This window comes from Porites lutea, chromosome 1 (assembly GCF_958299795.1).
Source record: "Porites lutea chromosome 1, jaPorLute2.1, whole genome shotgun sequence".
NCBI lineage: Eukaryota > Metazoa > Cnidaria > Anthozoa > Scleractinia > Poritidae > Porites > Porites lutea.
The window spans coordinates 55275690-55302759 of record NC_133201.1 but is presented as its reverse complement, the minus strand read 5'-3'; the positions used below and the strand labels follow the sequence as shown (position 1 = coordinate 55302759).

General features: G+C 38.3%; 2 protein-coding genes across 2 annotated transcripts in view; one reads left to right on the top strand and one right to left on the bottom strand.

Moving 5' to 3' along the window:
* LOC140922259 (ribosome production factor 2 homolog) overlaps positions 1–27070 on the top strand; it is a 368864-nt gene that overhangs the window by 19838 nt on the left and 321956 nt on the right. The gene's annotated exons all lie outside the window — the stretch shown is intronic.
* On the bottom strand, positions 398–21591 carry LOC140922136 (uncharacterized). The gene is made up of 3 exons (XM_073372159.1): positions 21456–21591; positions 6557–7882; positions 398–4888 (listed from the first exon to the last, which is right to left on the bottom strand). The coding sequence occupies exon 3, from the start codon at positions 4515–4517 to the stop codon at positions 2292–2294; it is 2226 nt and encodes a 741-aa protein (XP_073228260.1). The 5' UTR covers positions 4518–4888; positions 6557–7882; positions 21456–21591; the 3' UTR covers positions 398–2291.

Here is a 27070-nt window from a genome sequence, read left to right as displayed (position 1 = left end):
ATGTACACGGTAGAGTCATGGAATTGAAGAAAACCCGTAACGAGAACTGCTAAAAACGAGACGTTTTTACTCGGTAGCGCACCCGTTTAAACGCCACCGAAATAAGCGCATGTTCCGACCTAAATAAATACACATGGCAACTATCTGGGCGTCCGAAGCTCAGGGCCCATCCCCACACCCCAGCTTTAGCGAACACAAAAACCTACCCAGTGTCTCAGACAAAGAGAGTTCAACTCTATACCCACACCAACCGCCAGGATCAAGAACCAAACTCTTGTGAGCACACATACCTGTATATCTTTTATAAGGGAGTACCTTTCTAAGGAGTCGGATCAAGGGTAAAATATATCCAAAAAAAGTCGAAAAGTACAAGTGTGAGTAAAAACTTGTTTATTGGTTCTAGAGTACGTCCATGAAAACATCAAATCCTATTCTTAGCACAGTTTTAAAATCCAAATAATGTTAACCTGTGTATAAAACAAAATGTCTCTCAAAGATATAAGTTATGATGTTTAAGAGAAATTGCAAAATTTGCATTAGAGTCTCTGGTAAACCATAATTGGACTTTTAACAAGTTATTCCTGGTGTGCTATGAAGTACAGGAACAGGCTACAATCATGGCTAAAGAACAGCCGTTGCCAGTTAGCGACTGCTGTAAAGTTTTTTTGTTTTGTTTTGGAAGGTAACCTAGCTTTTAAAGCTGATATCAAAGTATAATAAAACCATATTATTACGTAGAGGGAAGCACTGTGGCTGAGGTTGCGAAGCCTTGTTCCCCTGAGGGTACTGGTAGTCATGGCTGCAGTATAGCCATTATTAGCACGCGGGCGCTTTCCCACCCTCAGTTTGCAAACTTGCAGCTTTGTTCATGTGTGTAGTAGCTTACGTTAGAACTATTTGGGATTACATATTGTGATTTCTCTCTTTCGCAATTCTTATTATGAACTCCTAGTGAGCTGAAACTAGTTTCTTTGCAAAGAACAAAGCCTGGGTATAGCTATAGACTGGTAAACGAATTCTTCTTCAAATAAAATACTATTATAGCTGCTAAAATAACTGATCCTTCTAATCATTCAAACATATATAGCTATTCTTTCTAATAATAATTTATAGTCCTCTTGAAGACTTTTTAAAAACATCTTACTGAAAAAACGTTGTTGGGTAAAAAGTCAAAATCATGAACAACAAAAAACAATAGATTTCTGAGAAGACGGCGCGCCATGCTTACTTACAAAAACGGTGGTTGCAGAATCTTTCGCTACGATTGGTACGCCTTATTTTACTCGGAGACACGCAGTTGGCACTATCACAGCAGCAATACGTTGCGTAGAGTTGTCCACAAATTTCCACTTTGTCCCCTCAAAAGTTTTTCCAGTTAGGTGTTTACTGCTATTGTTTAAATATGGAAAGTTTCTGTATTCCATTGGCGCACACATTTGCAGAACTCAAAAATTTTTCTCTGCACCAATCAGAGGAACAAATTCTGTTAGCTATATTTTTTAGTCTGTTTCTTTGATTCGATCAAGAGCAAATGCAGGTCAAGTCACATTTGCCTCAATCCATGAAATTTTCATTTTTGTCTACCAATGTATATAAAACAATTTAATACTACTTTTTTTCTACCCTGCCTCATGCCTGAACCAGCGTTTTTACTAAGAACCATTTTAGCTTGTTGCTAAAAAATAAGGCTGTCTTTCAGGCCTTTTTTCTCCTTATGACAGACAGGGAACCACCGAAACAATACTCGGCTTTCTTTGGTTAAGCCTTAACACATTAGCAAGTGTCTTAAATCTTAATTGACTGTTCAGGATGTGAAAGATCCCAAGTTAAAAATGGTGAGTACTGGAGTCGGTGTCTATGAAACAAACGGAAGCTCTTTACAGGAGTGATTTTTTTTTTTTTTTTTTTGTAGGCTAATCCACTAAATTGGCTTGCTTATCTCTACTGAAAGTTATTTTACTATAAACCCAAAAGTAAGTATTTGTTGATCCATTTAAAAGTAGAAAATTACTAGAAAAAGCACAAAAGTCTATTTCTTATTGCAGACGAATCTTTCTAATTAGGTGCAATTACGTTAAAAAGTCATATTTACACTTGGTCTCCGAATACTAATGCCTTGGTACCAGAACAAACTGTAGAGTGTTCACACTAGATACTCGAAATTGGAATTTCCAGTCAACTTCTATCTAGTTTTATTAGACGCCAAAAAAAAAGGAGTGTGGTGGCATAAATGCCCATCGAAAACATTACTCAAGCTATGCGCTTGCGGGGGAACCAATTGTGACCTTACTCTAAATCACTTTTAATTGTTCCTGCTCATGTATCTGCATGTGAGTTGCTAGATTAGAGAAGTAGCTGAAACTCTTGCTGCAGAACTGGCACTGATGAGGCTTGAGACTTACGCTTGAATGGAGGCGCAGATGTCTGTCAAGAGTACTCAACTGGGCAAAGCTCTTCTCGCAGAAGTGACACTTATAGGGCCGCTGGCCAGTGTGAGAGCGCATGTGATTAGTAAGCGTGGACTGCTGGGCAAACGCTTTTCCACAAAACTTGCATGAATATGGGCGTTCTTTGGTGTGAGAAAGTTCGTGCTTTCTTAGCGTGGACGGCTGTGAAAAACACTTGCCACAGTAATGGCAAACGTATGGCTTTTGGCCAGTGTGAGTTCTAAGGTGATTTGTCAGTGTCGTGCTTTGAGCAAACATTTTTCCACAGTACATGCAGACAAAAGGCTTGTCGCCAGTGTGCGTGCGCAAGTGCGCCTTAAGGACTCCCGACTGAGCAAATCGTCGACTGCAAAACTTACACTGAAATGGTTTGTCACCTGTATGAGTCCGGACATGATTTTGGAGTGTAGAGAAGTGGGCAAATTTCTTGCAGCAGAAGCGGCAAACGAATCTTCTTTCTTTCAAATTAGACGACATAAAGTTATCATACTCTTCTGGCCTCTTGAAGAAAAGGCTGTGACCTTCTGGAAAAGCGACTTGTTTCTCTTCAATGTGTCTCTTTAGGTTCTCGTTGTCGATGAGGGTATTGGTGTCTTCTATCGGATGTGGTTGCTCACTGATTTGTGTTTTCTGCAATTCATCGACATCGTCGCTGGTAACACCATCCTGGTCACTGGACAATGATGATGGAGGAGTGGGCATTTCTTCTTTTTGAGGACTCTCCTTTGCTTGCACAGCACGACGCTCGGCATAACTGGGCATGCCCTGGTGATTACATGGATCCATTATACCGCTTTCTCGGCTTATGTTGAGTTGGTGGGCACCAAACGCGACTTGCACTGGGGATGGAATGATTTTTTGGACACTTTTAAGACTTTCTCTTCGTTTTTCCAAAGTTTCATAGTGCGTTTTTGAAACTTGTAACCTTTTAGGAAAATAACGGTGAGGTGAGTCTAGCTTCCAATCTGGCCTTAAGTAACCTGGACGCTTGGTTAAATTTCCGTATGAGATTCCCAGTTTGAAGTGTGGTGTCTCAAACTGGTGAAATGCACTCTTTTCATGGTCGAGTGAGAATTGGTTTGAAAATGAGTACTCGCTGGAAATCTCGCCAAAAGATGATGCATCACGACTCTGAAATTTCTGAGTATCAAGCATTGGCGCAGTAATCTTAACGGTTCGCTTTCCTTCAGATAAGGGATGACAAGGTGGTTGTGAATCTGAAGGAATAGAATTTCTGCGAATCTGTGACCTCGAAGATGTGTCTTTGATGGAGCTTTCTTTAGCTTTAAAACTTCTTATCCATCCGTGATGAGCAGGGACTGTGGAAGAGTCATCCTCATAAGAAGAGGAAGTTTCAGGAGATCCTTTGTTGGTGATCGATGGGTCATACTGGCTCGATGGGTTTGCTTGCGGATGGATTCGATTTTCACAAGGTTCCTCATGTTGATTATCTTCAAAATGTACATGTCCCTTTCCATTTCCTGCAAGATGTGTAGAATCTTCTTCTCTGACTCTTGTAGAATCGTCTTCTCTGACTCTCTGAGGGCGAGGTTGGCGGTTTTTTCGCTTTTTACTTCCAGCAACAAAGTCCTGTTGACGTACTCTTGCACGAAAAGGAATATTCTCTAAAACAGGATCTTGGAATACGACGGCACTCGAAAGATGTCGGTGGTGATGGTTTTCATCAAAACCATCTATTTTACGAGTGTATGAAAGGTTTGGCCGATCTCCGGGCAGACTATCTTCTCTTGATCCCGGAATATTTGGATAGATTTGCTTAACTAGAACTCTCCGCTCTTCATAGTAATCCCTGATTTTTACGGTAGCTCTCTGACTGGTAGCCAGTTGTTTAGAGTTATAAAAGGATTCAGGTTCAGACGCAACATCATTTTGCCCAACTTTTACGACATGCGTTTTGTGGAAGGCACTTGGAATGTGCACCAGTGAAGAACTCTTTGGAATGCCTCTAATTTCTGAGATCTTTTTGTTGCTACAACGGTGTGATGGGCAGCTTGGACAATGACACTTCTCTGGGGGGCTGAATTTTGTATAGACATGGTTTGGCGACATAAAACCACTACCGTTTTGTTGCCTTTCATTGTTAACGGCCACGTGCGTGGTAAAATCCTCGTTCGAAATGCTTTTGATTTGTGAAACGAGACTCTGACTGTATGTATCCGAGTTACTTTCCGGACAAAAGGCTGCTGAATTACTCTGAACACTTTCGTTACCTTGCTGCCGCTGAAAAGATCTGCTCTTATTTAAAGGAGACTCCTGGCGCTCACACTGAACATGTCTTTGTGGAACCCATTTTGAGTCCTTGGTAACAGCAGTATGCCCCGGAATCTTCTGAGAGCCACCTCCAGAAAAAGGTTCAGATAAACTGTAACATTGTAGAATTACAGGAGTGCATTCTTCCTGGGGACCCTTATCTGGACAACCTGCAAGGGATAAATACAACATCACTTGCTAGAAAGTCAACCATAGGCTGAAGAAATTAATCTTTGCGATTTTGATATTTTTCAATCAATCGCCTGGTTTAAAATTTTAGGGGACATTTTTTAGCATTACTACTTTTATGTCTGCTTCAGACTGATGTACAAAATGTCGTTTAGTGTTTTCTAGTAATGCTGTGCAGCGTATCCTGGATTAAAGCTAGCTTTTATTAGTGGATGGTTGGCTCGAAAATTAAACACTAATTATCAAACCGCGTACTTCGATCTACCCCAGAGTTGTCTAATCTTTAGTCATTTTTCGTATAATAACCTGCTTCATTTGTTCTTAAGATTAGGTACTGTTTTGCCCAATAATTTTCAATTCCGAAAGTTATTAATCCGCTGTTTCTTTCATGCAGGTATTCCTGTATCATCCATGGGCTTTGCTTCATTGCCTTCCTGTTTTTGTAGTCGGTCCAAAAACGATTTCAAGTTCAAGTAACCTATGGAATCAGGCAAGAATTGCAGTTCAATTCAATGAAACCTATCACAAAACTGGTTACATTACCAATATTTTAGACTTCAGCTCGAGAATTGTAAAGCAGGTTGTTGATAGTTTGAGAAGGGTAATTAAACGTGCAAGCACCTAGTATATATCTGATCAATAGTCCACAATAATATCGCTTTATAAGTGCCGTGATGAGAAAAAACTGCGGGAACTTTAATGTCAGGGACCTTATGATTCAAGGACAGCTTCGGCAACGAAAACGTCGCTTAAAAACGTACTGTTCGCGTCCTACCAATCTTCATCGTGATTATTCCAACACACTTACATTGTCAAATTTAGGCTAACTCTCCTGGAGTTGAATTCCTAAAAACGATTTCCAAGGTCAGATTTTAAAAAAGGAAATATTTGTTTACCTCCTCTATATGACGGCAAAAAAGTGTAGAAAAGCATGATGCAAGTGCAAAAGAGTGGTTGACTGACTAAAGGTGATGTTTCGCAGCGACGATTTTTAGCACAACACAGCGTTGCAATGTTGGAACAGTGTTGTAACCATTCGAAACAATGTTGCAACACTGTGTTGCGCTAAAAATCGTCGTTGCGAGACGTCTCGTTTAACATCACCTTTAAGGGGCTGTGTCACGGCTCTCTATTTCATGGTGTTAATACAAATTGCCAATTACACTTCCTTATGCACTGTGGAACTTAAAGTAAAGGAAGAAATTAATTGTAAAAGATAAACTCCCACTTCATGTCTGAAAAAAATACTTCCCAAGCGTTGTATCAAACTTTACAGAACAATAAAAATGAAGTTTGAAAATTAATAGGCTAACAAGTTTTCAAAAGCCCGCAATTTCAATCCGTTTTAATCTTCTTCAAGTTTGTCCATCCGTATTTAGTTTTGTATCTGCTGTGTTAGTAATACCTTCTTTAAATGATTTGAGAGATTATTTCTATGTCTCACTCAATTTGGTGTCAGTTTCTACTGTTACAGTTTTGATAAAATTCGTGACACAGCTCCTTAAGATGCGATCAGTCTTAAAGCAGTAAAATGCTTGAGGGGCCAGTTTTACTTATTAAACCCATAATTGTGTTTTTGACGTTCTTGTTGCCGTCGCCGTCTTCAGATCTTAAGGCTCTCTTAAAGACATAACATGTCATATACTTACAAGGGCAAGCATCATTTTGTTTCTCACAAGCTCTTGTAAATCCCCTGTTTCTTTCCTTCAAAAAAGAGAGAGATTAATGAGTAGTCATCCTTGATAACATATGCCATGAATGTTACGTTATCCTGAGAAGAAATAACTAAAAGTAAAATTTTTTATTTATTTTATATGTCAATTCACTGACCTCGTGGCCTTGATGATTCAGCAATACTTGGGACGGTCGCGATGGGACAAACGCAGAGCCTTGAGAAACTGCAAGGTGGGCTTTAATGTGATTGTCTTGTGTAGGGAAGGGAGCGTTTATGAGGAAGTTCCCACGTAGGCGATTTCTCAGACCATTTATGCTGCTTTCCACCGAATGATCATCAATAGGCACTTCAGCACTTGTAGTCTTTTTATCTTGATAACCTCGTCCCGTTTTTTTGTTTGAATCTGAGGCTTGATCAGCTTGAAAATCACGTCTAAAATAACACCGGTCGGAAAGAAATCCCGGATTTAACCCGCTGCCATCTTTCATCGTTGAACCCTTTTTCGATTTTTGCTGTGTGATGACTTCGATTTTTCTCTTTTGGTTTGCAAGAGCCCAGGTTCCATCAATTGGCAGAGTTTCCTTTTGAAAACTATCCCCTGTAGTTGAATGTTTCTGGCCATATAGGCTCTGACAGTGCACTGTCCGTGGAAGAAATTTTTCTTGAGAAAATTCACAGGATGGACAGCATGCATTTTTAGGAAATAGCAATCTTGTTTTCTCAAAGGGCCGGTTTTTCAAAAGATCTCGGTGATATGATAAATCCATATCTATTTCTATATCACGAGGTGACTGTACGTTGTTGTCTTCTGTTCGCCTGTGCGTGATATTGTGTTGATCTCTGATGCTTAGTTGTGGGGCGTACATACCATTCTTTGTCTTTCCACTCCAATCTTCATTGGCCTCAGTAGTCACTGGAACTGGAATTTGAGGAGGTTTTAAGTTTATGCAACGAAAACACTGCGATCCACGACCAGAACTAGGACATTTCTTTTCTTCCTCGTGGTAAGGCAATTGGCAGCCACTTCCCGACAGGTAGAAAGAAGGAGGTTGTAACATCTTAAGAAGAACTTCTCTATTGTGAAACATCTCAGGCTTTTCAGCTGTTAACTGCTTCGATGATCCAGGAAACCTATCATAAAGTGCTTCGCTTGTCTGGGCACTCGGCATGCTTCTTTGGCTAAAAAGTACTGGACTCGAAGCTGCGTCTTGGCAAGCTGTTTCTTTCATTTTTCTCTCCCTGGTTAAATTGTTGGCCGTTTTCTTGCTGAATTTTTCATGTCTAACCTTTTTGCAGTCGCCTAGAACGAAAAACGTATGCTTGTGAAAAAAAGAGTAAAAATACAACTGAACGGGCGACTTAAATGGTCGAACTTTCTTAGGAGACAAAGGGATTGCAGAGGCTTGCAAACACCATAAAAGAGGGTAAGCCTAAGGGCAACCGATCACCTACAATTATTCAAAGCAGGGGGTGATGGAAATGAAATACTCGAAGTGGGCGAACCTTCCTAGAGACAAAGGGATTGCGAAGACTTGTAAACATCATAAAACAGGGTCAGGTTTAGGGCAACCAACCACCTACATCTATTCCAGCAGGGTGTCATTCAACTCGGACAAACAAGAGAATTGCCAACGGTTTTCACGATTAGAGCTCTAAAAGAAAGCCTTTGGATGCTCTTAGTATACTAAGCAAACGAACTGTCTATAAAGTCCGTTCTTTTAAGGCTGATTGCCTTTCTCTCTCTTTGGATACATTTCATGGGAAAAGAAAAATAGAAAAACTTTTTCGTATTTAAGTATTGAATTTTTACGACAGAATTTACTTGTTTTTAAGAATTCTGAACTACACCTCTGTTTTCGCAAATTAATGTGGATACCAGTACACACGCCTACGCGATATACGCGCCTTCAACACGTGTATGTGTTGTGGCTCAATTTTATCCTTGGTTTAAATTTTATTTTCCTTTGTTTTAGACTCATTATAATACATTACCATAACCTAAAACAAAAGGAAATGAAATTTAAACCAAGGATAAAATTGAACCTCAACATATGGACTCGCAAAATGATTTAATTTCAGTTCGGCTTTTTCAGTACCAGATCAAAGGAATTTCGATATCAAAATAGTAGTGCCAAAAACCTTCAAAACCCCTATTTGGAACTAAATGATTCAGAGGCTATTTATTCTGTGAGGTTGAAAAATTATGGCCTCATTGCAGCAATACCCTAAGCGTATAAACGGCCGTCGAAGCATTGTTAGGAGCTGACAAATTTTCACATCTCTCCTAGAAAATGCTTGGAAATACTATTGGTTGCTAACGCTAACTCTATTGTAAGCTGCAAAAAAGAATTTCCCAAAACTAGAAAACTGTTTAACGTCTTTGTTATAAAAAAATTTAAACAGATCAATTCACCTTGCCACCGTATACTGATTCAAAAATTCAAAAACCAATATAGAGTTTTTGTCATCTTGGCAGCAAAATTGGGAAACGACATTCGCGTTTGAATTCGTAGGGTTCCTACTCTGGACGATTCCGAGCGTTAGCTCAAAATACTGAAAATGTCTTGCTAAACTCAGTGTGCCACTCAAGTTAAGCCCGGCCTGCCGTACGCGGTTGGAAACTGGTTGGCTGACCAGCCACGAATATCATTTCTCTCTGAAATGGGCAATATCACGCTATTCAGTTGCTAACTTTTCAAAAAGCTAAACCGTGTCTTCGCCTCAATTGAATTCCAAAATTAAAGTCCAGTTTTGTTACTCAAGACTATATTTACGCATTGAAACCGTTTCTTGTCGTCTGTAGCCACGAATGGCAAGACTGATGGACATGGATTGAAACTTGACAAGGTTGGGCCAACTTTTTCAAGTTTTAATGCTATGTCGATCTTCAAAAATGATGAAAAAAAATATTTTGGTTTGTAATCCTTATTGATATTTGTGTGATATATTCTTTATAACACAACAGGAGCATTTTGTGATTGGGTAAATACACTAAGTTGTATCTAAGTATTGAATTTTTACTACAGAATTGACTTGTTTTTAAGCATTCTAAAGCACATCTCTGTTTTGGTAATTTAATGGGGATACCGGTACACACGCCTACGCGATATTTGTGTGATATCTTCTCAGTTATAACTTTACAGGCACTAAGTTCTGACTTTTAATTAGCGCCGTACAAATTGGCCTAAAACAGCAGTATCCTCAATCATATCATCCTCTTCTTTCTGTTTCGTAGTCTTATTTGATTAGTGATCTGTTGGAACTGTTTCAAAAGTATAGTTGTATCGCTTCATTAGCAAGATATGACTGCTTACCCACAGTAAAACAATTTCAATATCAAACTTCGAATTTGATCAAAGCATCGCCCCTAAGTCGCTTAGGTAGCTACCACCTCCCAAAGAAAAATGCGACGAACAAATAATATATTCAATGATTGATTCAGCTTTTTAATAGAAGGTGACAAGAAGTGTCTGGCCACTTTTATATTGGGTCCTTTGATATAATCAGAGAATAATAAAGCATATTGCCTTTTTCTTGTAGGTAAACAAATTATAGTGAGGTGCACAAGTATTTTCTTGCCGATGAAAGTCGATGAAAGCTTTTCACTCGGGGCAATAAGATTCAAATTATACAAATTGAAGAGACTGATAAACCATTTAGAATCAAAATTTCCCTTCTTCAGTTTATTCTAAACTAGATTTATGGCGGGCAGCTAGTCACTTTTACTTGTCACCGCATTTAATCGTACATCTCGTATACTATACAAGCATAATAGTTTCAGAGTCCACTTCGGCAACGAATGTTTGAAACAATATATGGAGACTATCTTCCCCGAACTGGGAACGACATTAGTAAAACTAAGGAAGTTTTTACCTAGCTTCTTGTAGCGAATGCACTTAGAGACTTAAAAGCTTAATACATAACTGTTGTGCTTCGATCGAGCCAACCATTTGGCAAGTTTGAGTTTCCATTCAGGTATTAAATCGAAGTGCGAGTCATTTTTCATTTCAAGTTGTTGTTCTCCTTCGAATGACAACCGTATAATAAAACAACCGATTATTCTGTTGCAGATAATCTCTGCTTTTAAATCAAGACAATATGGCCCAGTATAACTCATTAATCGTCTGTCAACTGCTAAAAACAACAACAAACTACAAAAAACAGAATAGCAAGTGAAAAAGCGGGACAGATATTAGCCTGTTTGAACTCATCTCAACCACTTCTGTGAAGGTACTTATTTCGAATTTTTCGGTTGACATAAATGCTCTGTTTGTTTTGTTATATAAACGAATAAAAACAAAAATTATGTATTTTAGTACATTCATCTTGTATCGGTACGTTAAATCAACAAGCTTTTATCTTCGTATATGAGTACTATAAGCTGTTTTCTATTTTGCAACAGGTAGCCGACATAACCGAACAGTGCTAAGTAGAAATACGTTTCTGATTTCAAGAGGTTTTCACAAACGAAAAATGCCTTAACATTTAGCTTATTATACAAAGAAAATATGTGAATTTAAAGCCAGGACTGACTGTATATTGCAATGCAACACTGCCTGTTAACAATGCAGATAACAGTCGAGGAAACAGTTTGTTATTCATAGTCAGGATAGCCTCGAGCGTTATGGAGAGATAATAGAGGAGCCTGTCGTTGAAGCGACTGTCACGAAGACGGCCCTAACAAAAAGAAGCCTTTCGTTTTCTAGCTAGTTGTACAAACGAGAAAATTGCATGCTTTATTAGTTCAGTTATCACGCCATGCGCTATCTAGTGAGGAGGAATGGAAGATGACACAATAGCAGTGATTGACAAAAAAATCTATTCAACATGAAACCTTAATGACTACCTTTAGCAGCTGAAAAAATAGGAAACTTAAACTGTCTAATGACATTCGAAAGCAAGTTTGATTCTTAATTTCCCTCGTTTTCAGAATGCAATGATTCCGTGATTCCTTGTTAACTTTTCGTGCATGACTGAAGAAGTTATTAAGCAAATTCGCTACACCACCTTAGGACAATAAAAAGTTGTTAACGAAGCCTTCATTGGGTGAATTAATAAAATCCGTGATTGATTTCAGTAGTGTCTGATTCTTGGACGATGATGAAATGTTGCCGGACGAAACAGTGTTAGGGCCTCGTTTATCATTTCCTGTTAACAAGTGAACGACTCATCAGGTTGTATTGTCGATCATCAAATTTATTCCGTCTTCCAGACGCTGGCTTTAAATATTTCCATAGTGGAATCTAGTGGAAGAATCATTGTATAACGGCAAATATTCTCTACTCTGGAGATAACAAGAATTGAATTATACGTATTGGGGTTAACATGATGAACGAAACTTCAGATTTTAGCGCGCCCTCGTTATGTAGTTTCTTAACACTAAATATTTTCCCACAAATTGATGCCTAATTTGTTATTCATCGGAACTCAAAACGTGAACAAGCCTATAAGCCTTGTTTGTTCTAAGAACCCATCCCTCCCACGCAAAAGTTAAACCCTCGCCTACCTGTGATGTTAATTGAAGAAAACAGAAGAGTGTTGCATGGTATCTGTAAGGAGGTTTACCGGGCGAGATAAGGTACAAGTTTAACACTCATAACGACTTGTAATTCATCCTCAATTCTCAACCTTAACTGTGTTCTTCCGTCTTGGTCTCGGTTCGCCGTGTTTTGTCTTTACGATATTCAAATGAGTGCCACAACCGGATGCAGTGATTGGCTCTCCTCGGTCGATCAGTCGGGGGTAAAATTTCCACGTTTAGTTGCTACAACAACAACTGCGCTAAATTTGCTCAGCTTACTAACACAATTTCATTTATACCTCAGTTAAACAAACAAGGTCGACAGTATTTGCCAATTTCGCAACTCAACAATTTAGATTCGCAACAAAAGAAAATCGTTCAGCGAACGTTTATTCTAGAACATCATTGACTAAACCTTTGCGGCTTTCGCATTGACAAACCGAACTATGACCTTTCTTTCTTGCCCATTTGTTAACTGGAATGTGACGAAATTTTTCAACGCTGCAGTCAGTTTTTCAGAACAGCTTTGGCTATTTAACGTTGATTCAACGGGTAGTATCGTAGTTATATTGGCAAGAAAGCTGCTTTTGCCTTAAGCCCACAGGTGCGACTTCCTAAAGACACACAAAATTCAGTAACCCAGACGTTTTCATTGCCATTGTCTGTATGTCGTGGCCTGCTTTCAATGATTCATGAAAGTGGCAATTGCATAAAATCTCTCAACAATCTTTGTAACCAACGTGCTTTGTCTTAATGTCTCGAACTATTTCATTTCGTCCACATTGTCTATTAATTCCAGGACATAAAAGAACCATATGCGCCATCTTTATTAGGAGAACTCAGTTCTTATGCAAAGGCTTAATAATGGTCTTACTGCAAACATCGCCACTGATCCGTAACAATGAACTCTATTTAAAGAAATACTTTGCTGATTACTTTCTTCAATATCAAGGCAAACCTCACGATACTGAAAATAATTGTCGATGTCTGGCTAAATGTATAAATAGATTGGATGGAGCAGTGTACCGATGTTATGCAGGGTGAACACAGACTCCAAATTGTTATCTCTTTTAATTCTTTTCTTTACATATTTCGTGCTCTTTTACAATCTTACCACTTCCTCCTGATAAAGGCTAAATCTTCAGCCGATGCGTCGGGGTTTTTTACATCCAATTTTGTCTATTTAACCAGAGTGACGTTTTTATTTCGAGTTATGTTCAAATTCTTGGTTAAAACATTCCGTGGTTAAGACAAATTATATTCTTTTTTTAGAATACGGGGACAAACGAATGGAACTAACCTTGACTATCTTTGACAACGAGTAATGAAACTCAGTCCAATCGGTTCATGTGTTAGATGGTCATCTTGTCCAGATCTCACTACAACCTAGAGTGTGCTTTTTTTTTTCTTGAACTCTCTGTGTGATCCTTTGCAAAATATGTTATTCGTCGCCCAACTGCTAAAGGCTTAGAAACATTTCGAAGTAGCTGGTACCAGTAAGACTACTGCAGGCAAAGGGCGACAAGGAAGCAATAACGTACCATTCGCCACTCGCCACAAAGCCAGTTTTAAGCATTTTGTGTTTCTTTGGGAACTTTTTTCATGTCAAAGGAAGACAAAACGAAGAATTAACAACGCCTGGCTATTTAGATCGGGTTCAGTTTGACTCGAACAACTGCAAAAACCGGCGAGACGTGACTACAAAAAGATCTCTTTATTATGGCCTGGAGGGAGTCGATAGAAGAATTGTTTTTAACCTTCACTATCTTTGAATGGTAGATTGGAAGTTATAATCGTCGATTATTACTCATAAGACATGGTGAAAGTAGACAGAAATAGATCAATTTAAGTCTCTTTCAAACGTTTAAGAATCGATAAACATTTAGACGATCGTGCATACTTTTTAAAGTTTAATCGGGTACATGCTTAGTTGAATTACAGGAGGTACCATCAAAGGACGCAGTTGGATGTCAACAGATTCTTTTTGGTACTTGACTGGGTCAAGGATTTCTTATATTTTAGATCTTCTCAAAACATTGATTTTTAAAATCAGCAGTGCTTTAGTTTCTCATTGATGTTTGCATGTCCTAAGATAAATTAAAACTTTTACTCCTGCCGAGTTATTAAATTTGTTGTCACGCGTATTTATGTTAATAACCATTCATTGAACGTCAATAAATTTCTATTGTTGTCTCCCGCAGAGTCTGAAACGAAGAAACCCGAAGAAGCGGAAAGTGTCGAAAAGCTTACGTCGACTGTAACACGAATAAATCGGACCTTCAGGGCCAAATGTTGAAATAAATGTGGTTGGAAAAAATTCTTCTGAGAACGAAAAGGTAACTGGGTAGAAAGCGCCGTAGGAAAACTTATTTTTATTCTTACTGAGTTTTATTCAATATCAAAATTGATTGAACAAAATGAATCTTGCCTAGGATTCCATGTATCCCGTTTGACATTCTTAAGGGGGCTCTATAAATTATCATGATAACTCACTCAAGTCTTTCAGTAAAATGCTACGCTAGAATCTAAGTACGTGTAACCAAATCAGATGACAAGTAAACTTAGAAGAAAATATCACGTGCAGTTTCTTTCAAAATTCTGATTATTTCCCTTGCCTTTAAAATTTGACCAAACGCTTGACCAAACGTTTTAAGCATACATTTAAAGTTCACATTGATTTTCGAAAAAGTTCAACAGATCCTTCCTGCTGTAAAAAAGTGAACCCTTTCGCGTGTTTCGCTTTTCTGAGCGTCTTTTAATGCCCTAATTTTGCACTTTGATTCGTACTAACATCTTTAAACCTGACCGCCCCATCTGGGCCCTTGGATTAGATGAGATACACGAAACGTTGCCTTCGCATTGTTTTTATTTCATGTGACTGAGGAATTATAAATATATGCTGAAATCTTTGGCCGAAATTAGGCAGTAATTTGCCACCCATTAATTTAGTGAAGGTACAGTGGAGATGATATTAAATAGGACTTTCAACAAAGAGTAGGAACTGTCATTCCCATTCTCAGTACGAAAATGCCTTCCCAGTCTCAAGGTAGAAACAATTTAATATCAACACTAGCATTGGGGCGATGTTTTTCCCACCGTCAGCCCGTGCAACTGGCTTTGATAGATTGTACTCAAAAAAGTAGCATAATGTGATACTAGCAGTGCTCATATGTTTCTAAAATTATGCCAATTACTAGAAATACGTTTTCGCAAAAATCTCTCGAATCTAAAAAGGATCATCAGTTAGAATAAACGGAAACAAACCAAAGGGTTATGCTCATTGTCCCGCTGGAATTTCCCGCAGAAGACGAAATCCCCAGGAGGCACTCTATGAACTCGCGCGTATTTTAAGCAAAGTACTTATACAGTTGAAATATACAGTCAGCATACCAGAAAAAAAATCTCGATTTGCTTGAACAGGGGCCGCGAGGAATCGGTAGGTAATGATGACGTTTCTATTGTTTGCGCCCGCAAGTACGAAATGGTTAGGATGACGTAAAGACAGAAAATCCCGAAGGGACCCCCTAGGTAAATTTTGCGACATTTATTATGCATACTCTTTTGGGTTACGTATTATCAGTGACATTCTGTGGAGCAGTCGTTTTTAAAGTTGTGGACTAAAAGACACTCGTTAAGCGCAGATGAAGATATAAGGTGCGTATAACTCTGTTTATATAGACACTTGGAGAGTTGCCAGACACGAGTTCACAAATCTTTGATTGGAAACCTTGCCAGACACCTTCTCTCTTTTTGACATGCTTTGACCGAATAAGACTTAGCCCCAAACAAGCAAGAAGAGTGAACAACGGCTAGCTTATCACTAGCAGAACGATGGACGATTACAAAAATTCGCCGACAATCAAATTCTGTGCTGTCTTACTCCCTGCTCACTGATGTCCCTCCGCTATAAAGTTTAAAATAAAACTAGAATGCGCGAGCGTGAATTGATCTTATTGATCAAACGTCCTTTTAATTTCTAAAGGCTTCCTTTCCGGCAGATGAAATGAACTGAATGTAAAATGTGAAAGAGAAATAGCGAAAAGTTCAACTTGTAATTAAATCTTTTCTTATGGTTTAAAATAAACTATCCTCGAAAATGAGAATGTTTTGATCAAAGCTGTGTAAATCGAACTGAAACTGTGCATAACCTTGCGTTTCCCGTATTATCTCACTTATTGAACGGAATATGAGTGAAAATCTTCAATGTGAATCGGTATATATTTTCAAAGAGCTACACAACGAGCAAGAATACTTTTGACCGACAATATACAGAGCGGGGACAGTAACAGCTGTTAAGTGTCAACTATTTATACTAGTTTTAGCAAAATATGTGAGAAATTATGGCTCCTAAGCGGTAGTTTGTTCATGCAACGTTGTCCCAAGGACTTAGAAAGTTCCTTAGAAAATGGTTTTACTTACTACTAACCACTTACTTGAGCGAGTTTCAACTTTGAAATGCATGGAGGAGAGAAAGACACTCATTGCAGTTGCGCCGTATCATTTCAATAAAGCTAAAACTTTGGAGGAAAACCTACTTACGGCATAAAGCTCTTGTAAAAAAAAACCCTGTCGACACCGCAGTGGATTGGAGAAGGTGAAAACGAAATACCATCTGAAAAACTCGCCTTATAGATATATTTCATGGACTATAAAACTCTTTCTCTCTCCTAGCATGCGTGCAGCTGATTCACTTGCCAAAATTTCTCGCTGTTGTAGTTTCCACGTTAATTATTCTTTCTGAATCCACCGCAATTCTTGTTTTATCACTGATTTAACCGTTTCTAAAGCTTAAAAAAGTTAAATGATAAAGAACAACAAGTACCCATCAATCGCATTGAGTCTAAAGTACACGGAATGATTCGTGTCCAATATCCTTTGAAACTTTTTCTTAACTGTTTTTGGAGATGTTTTGATCGCAGATGCACTTTGGACTGGCCTTTTACGTACACTAAAAAGCCGCGCCATGCACGCCGCTAACCATACAGATTGCGGCTCTAAGTTCTAGAACCAAGTAAAGGGCGCTTTCCATATCGTCAAAATTTCCGGAATTTCTGGTTCGGCGGTAAATGGAACACGTTTCGTCGGCTCGTCCCACTGGAAAATTCCCAGAAAAAGTGGAAAATCTAAAAAGGTGGGCCCGTTTTCCCGGTTGGAATTTCCGAACGGAATGTCGTGTTCCATTTACGTTTCTCGTAGTTTGTACTAGTTCCAGGTCCACGGTCGGGCACCGCGACGTACCGGGGTTTAAGACCAAATGGAACAACTTTTTACCAAACGGAAATTCCACTTTTGCTCCCACCGAAATTTCCGGTTTTTTTCCTAAATGGAAAGCGCCCAAAATTTCCTTGACGATTAAGGGCTGATAATTTCATTCTAATTCGATACAAAAATAGACTGTAAGCTTTGTATCAGAACAAGATGTTAGCCATTGTACAGCACGTCTCCGCCTGATCCATCCAACTAGAGACATCTAACCGTGTTTTTTGAAAACGTAGCTACCGAAAATTGCAATCATAAGACCGCAATAAGGCAAAAAGGCGACATATTTCAAATCTGACAAACCTGAAGAAGGAGAAGGAGAAGAGAAATGCATTCCTCTTACTCTCACGTACTTTTATGGTGTCTACCTTGGAAAAATTTGGCCAACAAGGGCTGCACTGTAATAAACGTTCTAACAAAATCCTGCTAAATACAGTTCTTTACATAAATAATATCCAGTTTCTATTAATATGAATGGCGCACAAAGAATGGAGCCCGCATACTCCAATAGACAGTTCTTTTGAACTAAGGACTTTTGCTTAAGTTTGCAACAGGGTACTAAAAGTGTTATAATTAAACATTTTTTTCTGCTAAACGTGACCAATTGTTGAACCCAATTGCTATTCAAGCAGGAAAACGATTCACTGAAGTTTGTGTTAACAGTGTAAAGAAGTAGTCATACTCAATAAATCACGAGTATTTGAATATTTATGAACGTTTTTCTCTTTGTCATGTTTTCAGTAAAAATACTGATTTGTATAGTCATTGATGCCGTTAAATTTCTGCAGGACATGAATAAAAGTTTTTTTCAACAACAATAAAATGAAATCCCTCTTAGTTTTTCGTGTTTGTCATTAGTCTAAGAAACAGTCACCCAGTGTGAGCTAGAGCTGCGCGCAGCCACATGGGGTGTGTTTCAACGATTTACGGCCACCTCGCTCACGAGTCGTTTCGTCAACGTCCTGTTCGCTAACGTATTAAATCGTTTCGCCAGCGTACCTTGACAGTTCCCCAACGAGTTATACACAGATGTATTAGACTTTTACGCATCATAGCTGAAAGAACGAGTTATATACATGTGTAGCGCTCGTTTTGTTTCGAAAGTGAAACGACTTAAAGACGTTAGCGAGCAGGCGTTGGCGAAATGACGCAATTGCAAATTGACCGGTCACCGGTTTCATAGCTTTCAACATCCCCGTGAACTGAACTGAGCGATGCGGTCCAAGTTATCCTATATCAGTGCCTCATTCACACCAAAACTAAAATGTAATGAAATCAGGTTTTGAAAACTGAAAAGCAGACACAGAAAACTGAAACACATGGTTTTACTCGGGATTTAGATGAAATTCAACAATGTTTTGTATGAATTTGCGCTAAATTTGCAATCAATCAAGTCACTAAGCAGCTCTTATGAAGGAAACAATTTTACACCGTGTTTAGCTAAACAGCTTTTAAACATATTTAAGCTTTAGTGTAAGTGGGCCTCTAGTTAATATATGTGTAAAATGGGCCTCTAGTTAATATATGTGTAAAACTAGCTACAGGCACCGGCGATCAACATTCATATAAATCAAAGCTTACAAAAGCAAGTGAAAAAGTGACATCCATCTTCTTTTTGCAATTTTATTAATCAAGAGATTGCAACCTCAAATTGTCTCGCCCTGACATGAATAATTATGTGCACTTCCTTGACCTTCCTGTTTTGAATAGTCACTGAAAGATCAGCTTCCTTCACTTTTAATGATATATACATATTTTAAAGACTTGCGTCTGATGAGTTTTTGTCTTTCTCTGGCAATTCATTTTCCTTTAAACAGTTTTGTTAGTTCTATCCGGCTACTGAAAAGCCTGCACTGACGGTTGGCGGACTTTGAAACTTTCAAAATATATAAAATGACGTCAGCAAGTCCACAGCAACAAAGCAATGAGTGGTGCTGGATCTCCCAGTTGTAGAGCTGGATCAGTACAATTAAACTTGTTGAAATATATATATTTTTTGTTTCATTCTTTTCATTACTTCTTCATCGCCTTGCCGTGATGATCAGTTTGCCGTTTCATATATTTTTTTAAACTTTCCTTTGTTTCTTTACGCGGCTTAGTGCTAACAACACTTAAAATTCATCCCAATTTGTGCGGGGACGTAACGTTTGTCACGGTTTTGAGTACCGACTCAAGAAAACACTTAGGGCGTAAAACCTAAACTTCGAAATTATCAAAGGTCAAAAGACAAATGAAACATGCAAGTCTGGACAGCTTCGTACGAAAGAAGTTTCGTGTTGTCATCTTTGAAGTAATGCCGGGAGACATCTATTAGATAGCATGGTGGACTTTGGACCTCGTTAACAAGTTGTTCAAGCTGTTTGGTTACGGCGGCGCCGTTGTGCTGCACGTTTTACTTTGCATTACCTCGTGCCATCCTATGACGCCTAACATTCCAGTGCATAAAGTAATCAAACTCGGTTTTTAAGCTACGGGAGTGCGTACCTTTTGTAAAGATCGAGAGATGATCTTGAGTAAGATGAACTTCGGATACGCCCTGCTACACGAGGTAGAACAAATTGTTGTTTAATCCTGGCAAGTCAGAAGGTTGGGATTTTGCGAAAGCAAGAGTAAATTCACGTTTAGTGTTAATGGTTTTTTTTCGCTGTAGTTCGACTTATTAAAAGTGTGCGTGACTGAAAACGACCTGGAGTGAACATTTACTTACCGATGTTTCGTTTTTTCAATAAATGCGATACAATATTATTAATAGCTGATTGTGCGTTGTAATTGTAAGCAGGAGTTAAGTACTGATTTCGCACTGGAATAATTTTGCCGGTAGAAAAAATGCCCAAAACTTGCTGTCAATTTTGTAATCTCAACAACATAGTTTCTTTTTTTTACGTCGTCAAATTTTTAGAGAGGACCTCCGAGGTTTCTTTCAAAGCAACAGCAACAACAGATTATTCTAGAGTTGATCTTTATGATGACCTCGGACAGGAACAACGATGTTTCTGAAATCAGGATCAAACATAAGCAAATAACACGTCTTGTTCGCATTAACAAACTTTTAAGATAGTATTCTGGAAATAAATCAGTTCCACAGTTTTTCACCCCTTATTCATGGCCTAGTTGCAAAGATCGTGTTCCACTGCATCTGAAATAAGTGGTATCAAGCTAGAAGTCGGTCCTTTATTACACAGTCGTTTAGAAGAGCCCACTTCCTCATTCTAAACAACAGAATAGTACACAGTTGCATTGTCCTCATGACCTGTCCTGTGTTTATGAATTTTACTCCCTGGGAACTGAGAGCTTTGATTCTGCTTTGTATGACGTAGTTTTTCTTTTATGAGATATCATGGATATATACACAATTTAGTTTATTATTCTCTTTTTTAAACGAAATGTAAGGATGATCGGGAGGCCGATGAGTTGCTACCGTGTTGCTACTGCCCTATTTTTTGGTTAGACAAAATTAAAGAATAATTGAATGTTTTAGAATTAAGCCAGTGTCTCTTGAAGTCTGCTGTGTAAGTCAGCTACAATGCCTAATTCCATACAGTAGACGACAAACTGTTCTGAAGTTTGGCCGCCGAGTGGTAAAGCATCTGGGCGGTCTTTGTTGTATTTATTGCACTTTTTTTGCTATAGGTTAACTAGCTTTAAAAACCCATTGTAATTTGCCTTCATTGTAGGCAACTTTTGACAGGAATTCGCTGCATAACACTCATTCAGAGAATACAGCCGGCAGACACAACATGACTTGAGTCAATCAGTTCCGAGAAACCTCCTGCTCAACTTTTGGCTCAAACTTAATTTAAACTCACGACGGAGGGCAAAAAGTTAAACGTGGAAACACTATTAACTAAACATGTAACTAATTCGCAAATTTATAAATCGATAAAGAAAGTTTGAAACTGGAATTTTCAGTGCAGAGACTTAGTCCTGGGCGTTTACTCAAGAATTTTGAGACGACCTTCATTCTTGTTCATTTTAGTAAAAGAAACATTAGCATCTACCTGTTACTCTTCAATTTAATTCCTTGTTTTCCATGTTATTCTCACGTGCTATATTATACGACGTAATTTTTTAGGAGACAAAGTAAAGTACTTACAGTTCTGAAGAAAGAGTTGCTTCTCTCTTTAAATTCCGCCGGCTAATTTGTGTATGAGGCTTATCAATATACTTTTTGGTTTCTTCTAATAAAAGCTACAAAGGTTCACAACGTACGATCGAAGTCTTCTAAGACGTCAAACGTTATTAATAGAGGAAAAAGTTTATACTCAACGTTCACTGAAGACACACGTGGCACATTGAACTTTGACGGCGCAAAGTCCAGAAACCTCTCATAGTGTAGTACGAAGCTTAACTCTTGAAATAACAAAAAGTACTTGAATTAACTCTTAATTTTTTAACTCGATGGATAGTCAAGCTGAGTCACACCTGGACCAGTCTATGGCACGTACAGCTTCCAAATCATTTAAAGGCTTTTTTGTTTTATGTTTTGTTTGTAGTTGAGTTTAATTCCGTGAATCCACCTTCACTTTGCTTCGAATCTTTCTGGACTGAACACATGGACAAACGTTGGAGATCACATGCGAAAACATTTCGCCAGTTTTTGTGATATGCAGAAAATCAGCTGAAGGCAAAAAAGAAAAACAAACAGCAACAATGAAAATGACCTATCATATGAAGTGTCAGCGGAACAATTCCTCCTATTACATAATATCCATTGATCTCTCCTTGCTAAACTTAACTAATCACCTAATTTTTAATAGCCCGGTCGCTAAATAGCAAAACCCAGCTTAAAACGGCTCAAGTGTTTTGGAAATGAGTTTTAATGAAATGTCTTTCGGACGATGTAATGGACTTTTGCAAGACTATGTTAGGGCAGATAAAAGATGAAACTAGTATATGAAACGAGGCCATTGTTTTGGGCGTCGTCCAAATTTCCCCTCCTACAAAACGGAATGTTGTTTTCTACCGATAATGTAATAATGATAATGTTATATTATTGTTATTATTATCAGCTATTATTATTACTATTATTATCATTATTACATTATATAATCAAGAAAATGATAAATATAGCCATTTATAGAGCAACATATTACAACTTTTGTTGTAGAAATAGGAATTGGGATAGCCCAGACTTACTGCAATTTTGATTTTCTTTTCTTTTCTTCTTCTTCTTCTTTTTCGAATAATTCAATCTCAAGCAGCATTTGCAAATTGCCTATACGTAACGAGATTTATAATTGTACAATCAAAAACACAAATAAAGTTCCATTATTATATTGCATAGCTCTTTAAGTTTACCGCGTTTAGCTGTAAGATGAATAACAACTACAAAAGACTATCAAATGTACTTTAAGCGACTTTCAGTGTAGCTCTGACCCTGAGGAAGGCTAATTTTGTGAGCCGAAATATTGTCCTGAAATAAATCAGCCCTTTGCCGTATTGCCAGCCTTGCATTCAGTTTTGTTTCTAGATATACACCGACTATATGTAAATACTTAAAAGTAAACTCTAATTTGTTAAGTGAGTTATTAGATTTATTAGATTCCTTTTAAAGGAATCAACAGAGTTCTCAGCTTAACATTTAATAGAAGAGAAAACCAACGGCCCGTCTCCGTAAGTTTTAGGATTAAATGGCGCCGGGTTCCACAAGCAAATGTTTGCCAGAAGAACAAAGAAAGCGAGTAGATATATGTAACATTGTGCGAATATAAGCTACTGGTAACCAATAAGCGCGACTTTTAAAGTGCGCAATATGCTGTTCGACAGGTAACCAATGAAACGCAATATAACTTTTGTTTAAAGCTTCAGGCCGGACATGGTCATGATTAATCTACAATGAATTATGTTCAAAGAGTAATGTATCAGAACACTTCGGCTTCACCGTTAAATGGAGTCAAATGGTCGCTCCCTTTTGTCGCTAGTTAATTGTCACCTATAGTTCGCTCTTTTGCAAAACCTCCTCCAAGAACTTAAATCTAGAACTTACCTACGTTGATAATCCGAATGAATTTTGATGAAAGCCCCAGCAACAACCATATAACAAAGTTTAAGGGGCATTTCAGTTGAAAGTAATAAGTTTATTTAAAAGCACACACACACACATTTAAAGGCAAATTTTTGGTTACTCCTGATGACGTAACGGGGGCCATAAGTGACAACTGAGACAAAAGCGTTTCCCTCCGCTGGGAACTTTCATGTGAATTCTACGGGAAAAAATTGTATTCTTTTCAGAAATAAATAGCAAGGGCCAACGTAAAAAACTAAGGTGCTGTATCCTGATGGATCTAGTGGGCAAACAGTGAAAATGAAGGCTGACTTGTGCAGCTATTAGAATACTGTACATACTCTTGCAATATTTCGTCACGCGCGGCCTGACTTCTTCAGGGAATTTCATGTGTTGGAAGAAAATATCTTCCCACAGCTGTACAGTCAGACCTGCTTTTTACGCTGATTTTTTTGCATAGTAAACCAACAAGGCGACCCTTTTACTTCGTTTCAAACCAGGAATATGCGATATTTAATTGGCATTAAAAAAGTTCATTCCGATTGCTATTTGCGCTTGCACTCAGTTGTACGAGCTTTATAGATGACCTTAACTTCTCAGGGAAACTGATGGATTAAAGCAAAGGGAAGTTGTGAAGTTAATATACTGTATCCCTGTTCGGATCTGATATAAACTGCAAGGTCTCATTTTGTACTCAAAGTAAGTTTCCCTTGAAAAGTTTTTTTTTTTTTGACCGGCGGCATACTTCTGGGTGTATATAACCCCCTTGATGGGACTAGCATCCTATCGGTTCCCCCGAGAGGGTCTCTACAGAAATTTTGGAAGAGGTTTGCCGCCGAGGCCTCCAAACACTGACGATGATCAAGACAAAAATCGTTCATTTCGCCAACCCGTTTAAAACAAGATACTCTAGTTTATGACGTTGATTTTGTTTTTATGCATACAGAATGAAGCAACATCTCAAACTAACTTCATGAAATGTTTAGTTTTTGGTACCCCAAATATAGACCTCTCATCACCAACATTTTTTAGAGGTTTCCGGTTCAAAAAGACAGCCTCTTCAAGACGCCAAACAGCGAAATTGTATACTTTGTTAAAGACTTAAGACCTTAAAACCATACCCAGTTCAGCTGCATTGGCGTTTAGGCCAAATAACGAGTGCCTCCCCCCCACAGGGGTTGACCTACAATACATGACACTTGTAATGTGTTTATCAATAGATACTTAGTGTTATCGAAAAACACTGATTCTGTGATTTAACGGTTAATATGGGTAAAGAAAATTAATTATAGTGTTGTAAGATTGTTCCATGAGTGGGCTATTTATTTCTGGCTCTATCAATGGGACAACTAATGACATGATTCGTCCTGTACACTTTTCACTTCAAGTAAACTAGACTTGAGTTCAACTTGTTTAACCCTATCAGCTGCGTACCTATTAAGAAGACAGAGATGATAAGAGCATTTTCAATTTTTTGAAATAATACCAAAATTGAGGTAAATTGTCCCGTCAATCACAACAAAGACTTCCACTAGTTCCAGATAATAAAAAAAATCAAATCTTGAAACCTTGCCCAGCAACGCTACACGTGAGTTTTCACGCGCAAGCCAAGCACATTTCGCTCGCTTTTGGTTTTGAGCTTACTTGCAATTGGTTTAAAACTCGCCGCGAGTCTTGTGATTGAACAACCGAGAATAGTGATTCAAACTAAGATCAAGTGAGGAATAACTTTCGAGATATGACGCTTGCATTTTGTTTAGACCGTACGAACCATATCAACAAGCCGTTGGTTGACGTTAAGATAGTGCGAGAAAACAAAACTGAACTGAAGTTGAATGAGGGCAAAGTCACGACATACGGCACGTGAGAAAACACGTGAGAGTTGCGTTTTATTATTTGATAATCTTCATAAACTATGAAAAGTATATTAACATTTTCTCCAAAAATAATAACAATCACAACAAATTGCATCAGTTAGAAGGGAAACATCCAAAAAGCGCCTACGCCGCTGAGGAAGAGTAAAGTTAAATAAATAACAATAGAATAAAAAAAAGTCCACTAAAACAGTTCTAAAAACTATAATTACTGCTTCTCCCTCTGAAAAGAGGAAATCCAATTTTTGAAACTTTTAAATACTTTTACTCTCCCTGACTTCATTAGGTTGGCTATTCCATTCATTGACAATTCTATTGAAATAGCTTTATTTATGTACGTCAGTCAGTCTAAATTGATGATTAAAAACAAGGTCAAGCCAAAAATTCCGGCTTTCTTAAAAGAGGGCATGTGTACAAGTTTTCCTTGTGGTGATTTGGGAGATCGTTTGAATGGACAATTGTTAGATGATTGCTGGTTGGTATCTAAAGGTTATCAATAAAAAAAATTATTAACAATAATTTTGCGTGCGTTGCAGAAGTTTGAATTGCGCGCCCTTCATCTTCTTGCACATGTTCGCCTTTTAATTTCCTTTACCCCCTTCAAACACCCGCTAGATAATTATTGAAGATCGAGAAGGGTGTAAGATTTTTTCAAAACATTTGCCTTCTCCTAAACAGTGAAGAATCTAAACGGCCTGCTTTTTTTGTTTTATTTTGTTCGTCTGTTTGCAGATATTCCTCTAAAGGTTGATGACATCTACCGCGTGATTTTTTTTGCGTATTCTTGCTATCGATTTTAGTCACTAATTCGGCCATTAAGTCTTCACTTTGAAAGCTGTAAAATCCTCCTTTGAACTGCCCAAACTTAATTGTCGCGACATTATCTAGTGTGAAGTCAATCGTGGATAATTTTGCTATTTTTCCGCTGAAGCCATTCACTGACGTCACTTGTGGAATAATTTAGCTTGCGTAGCGTCTCCCTCACGCTCGCCCGTTCTCTCTTGCACCCATTTGTTCCTAGCGCCTTCTATCCAGGCTAGGAATAATAGCAAAGAGCCACTAATGGGCTCCTGCAGCAAATATCTTCAAGTGAATCTTGGGTTCTGATTAGCCACAAAAGCGGACCATGTAGCTCTTTCTTTCAGTTTTGTTTCCGTAAGATTCAGCCATCTTGACAGAAGGATATTAGATACTTACAGGCCCGGGGGCAGAATCCCTATAAAGGCCTTTGGGAAGGCTCCGCCCGAAAGGAATACCTTTTAAGAGCCTCAGGTATATGAAAGTGTTGGTAAATAGGTCATTTCGATCGATTTAAGGCCCAAAAAGGCTAAAAATTGAATTTATCGCTGTGAGATAGTCGGAAAACGTTACGTTTGTGCGATTTACTCATATTATGAGTAAAATGCCCTTACAGCCGTTAAAAAGGGATGCAAAGTTGGAAACTTGGTATGTGAAAGGGGTACCATTTGCCAATAAAAACAAAACTGAAAGCAAGGCTGGCGATACAGCAAAGGGCTGATTTATTTCAGACCAATATTTCGGCTCTGAAGAAGGCTAATTTTGTTAACAGAAATATTCATTGGCCATTCATTCAGCCCTTTGCCGTATGACCAGCATTGCATTCAGTTTTGTTTTAATTCCCAATTCATATGAAGTCTGGCAGTAGCATCTCTGCATTAGAGATCGAACAAGAAAGAACAGTCGCTTTTATTTACGCGTTAAGTGGACCTCTGCATTCAAAGATTTTACTACATGCCAATAAAAGGTAAACAAAAGGGGTACCTTTTATGTCAAAAATGGTATATACCATGTGGCACGAAATTTGTGCGA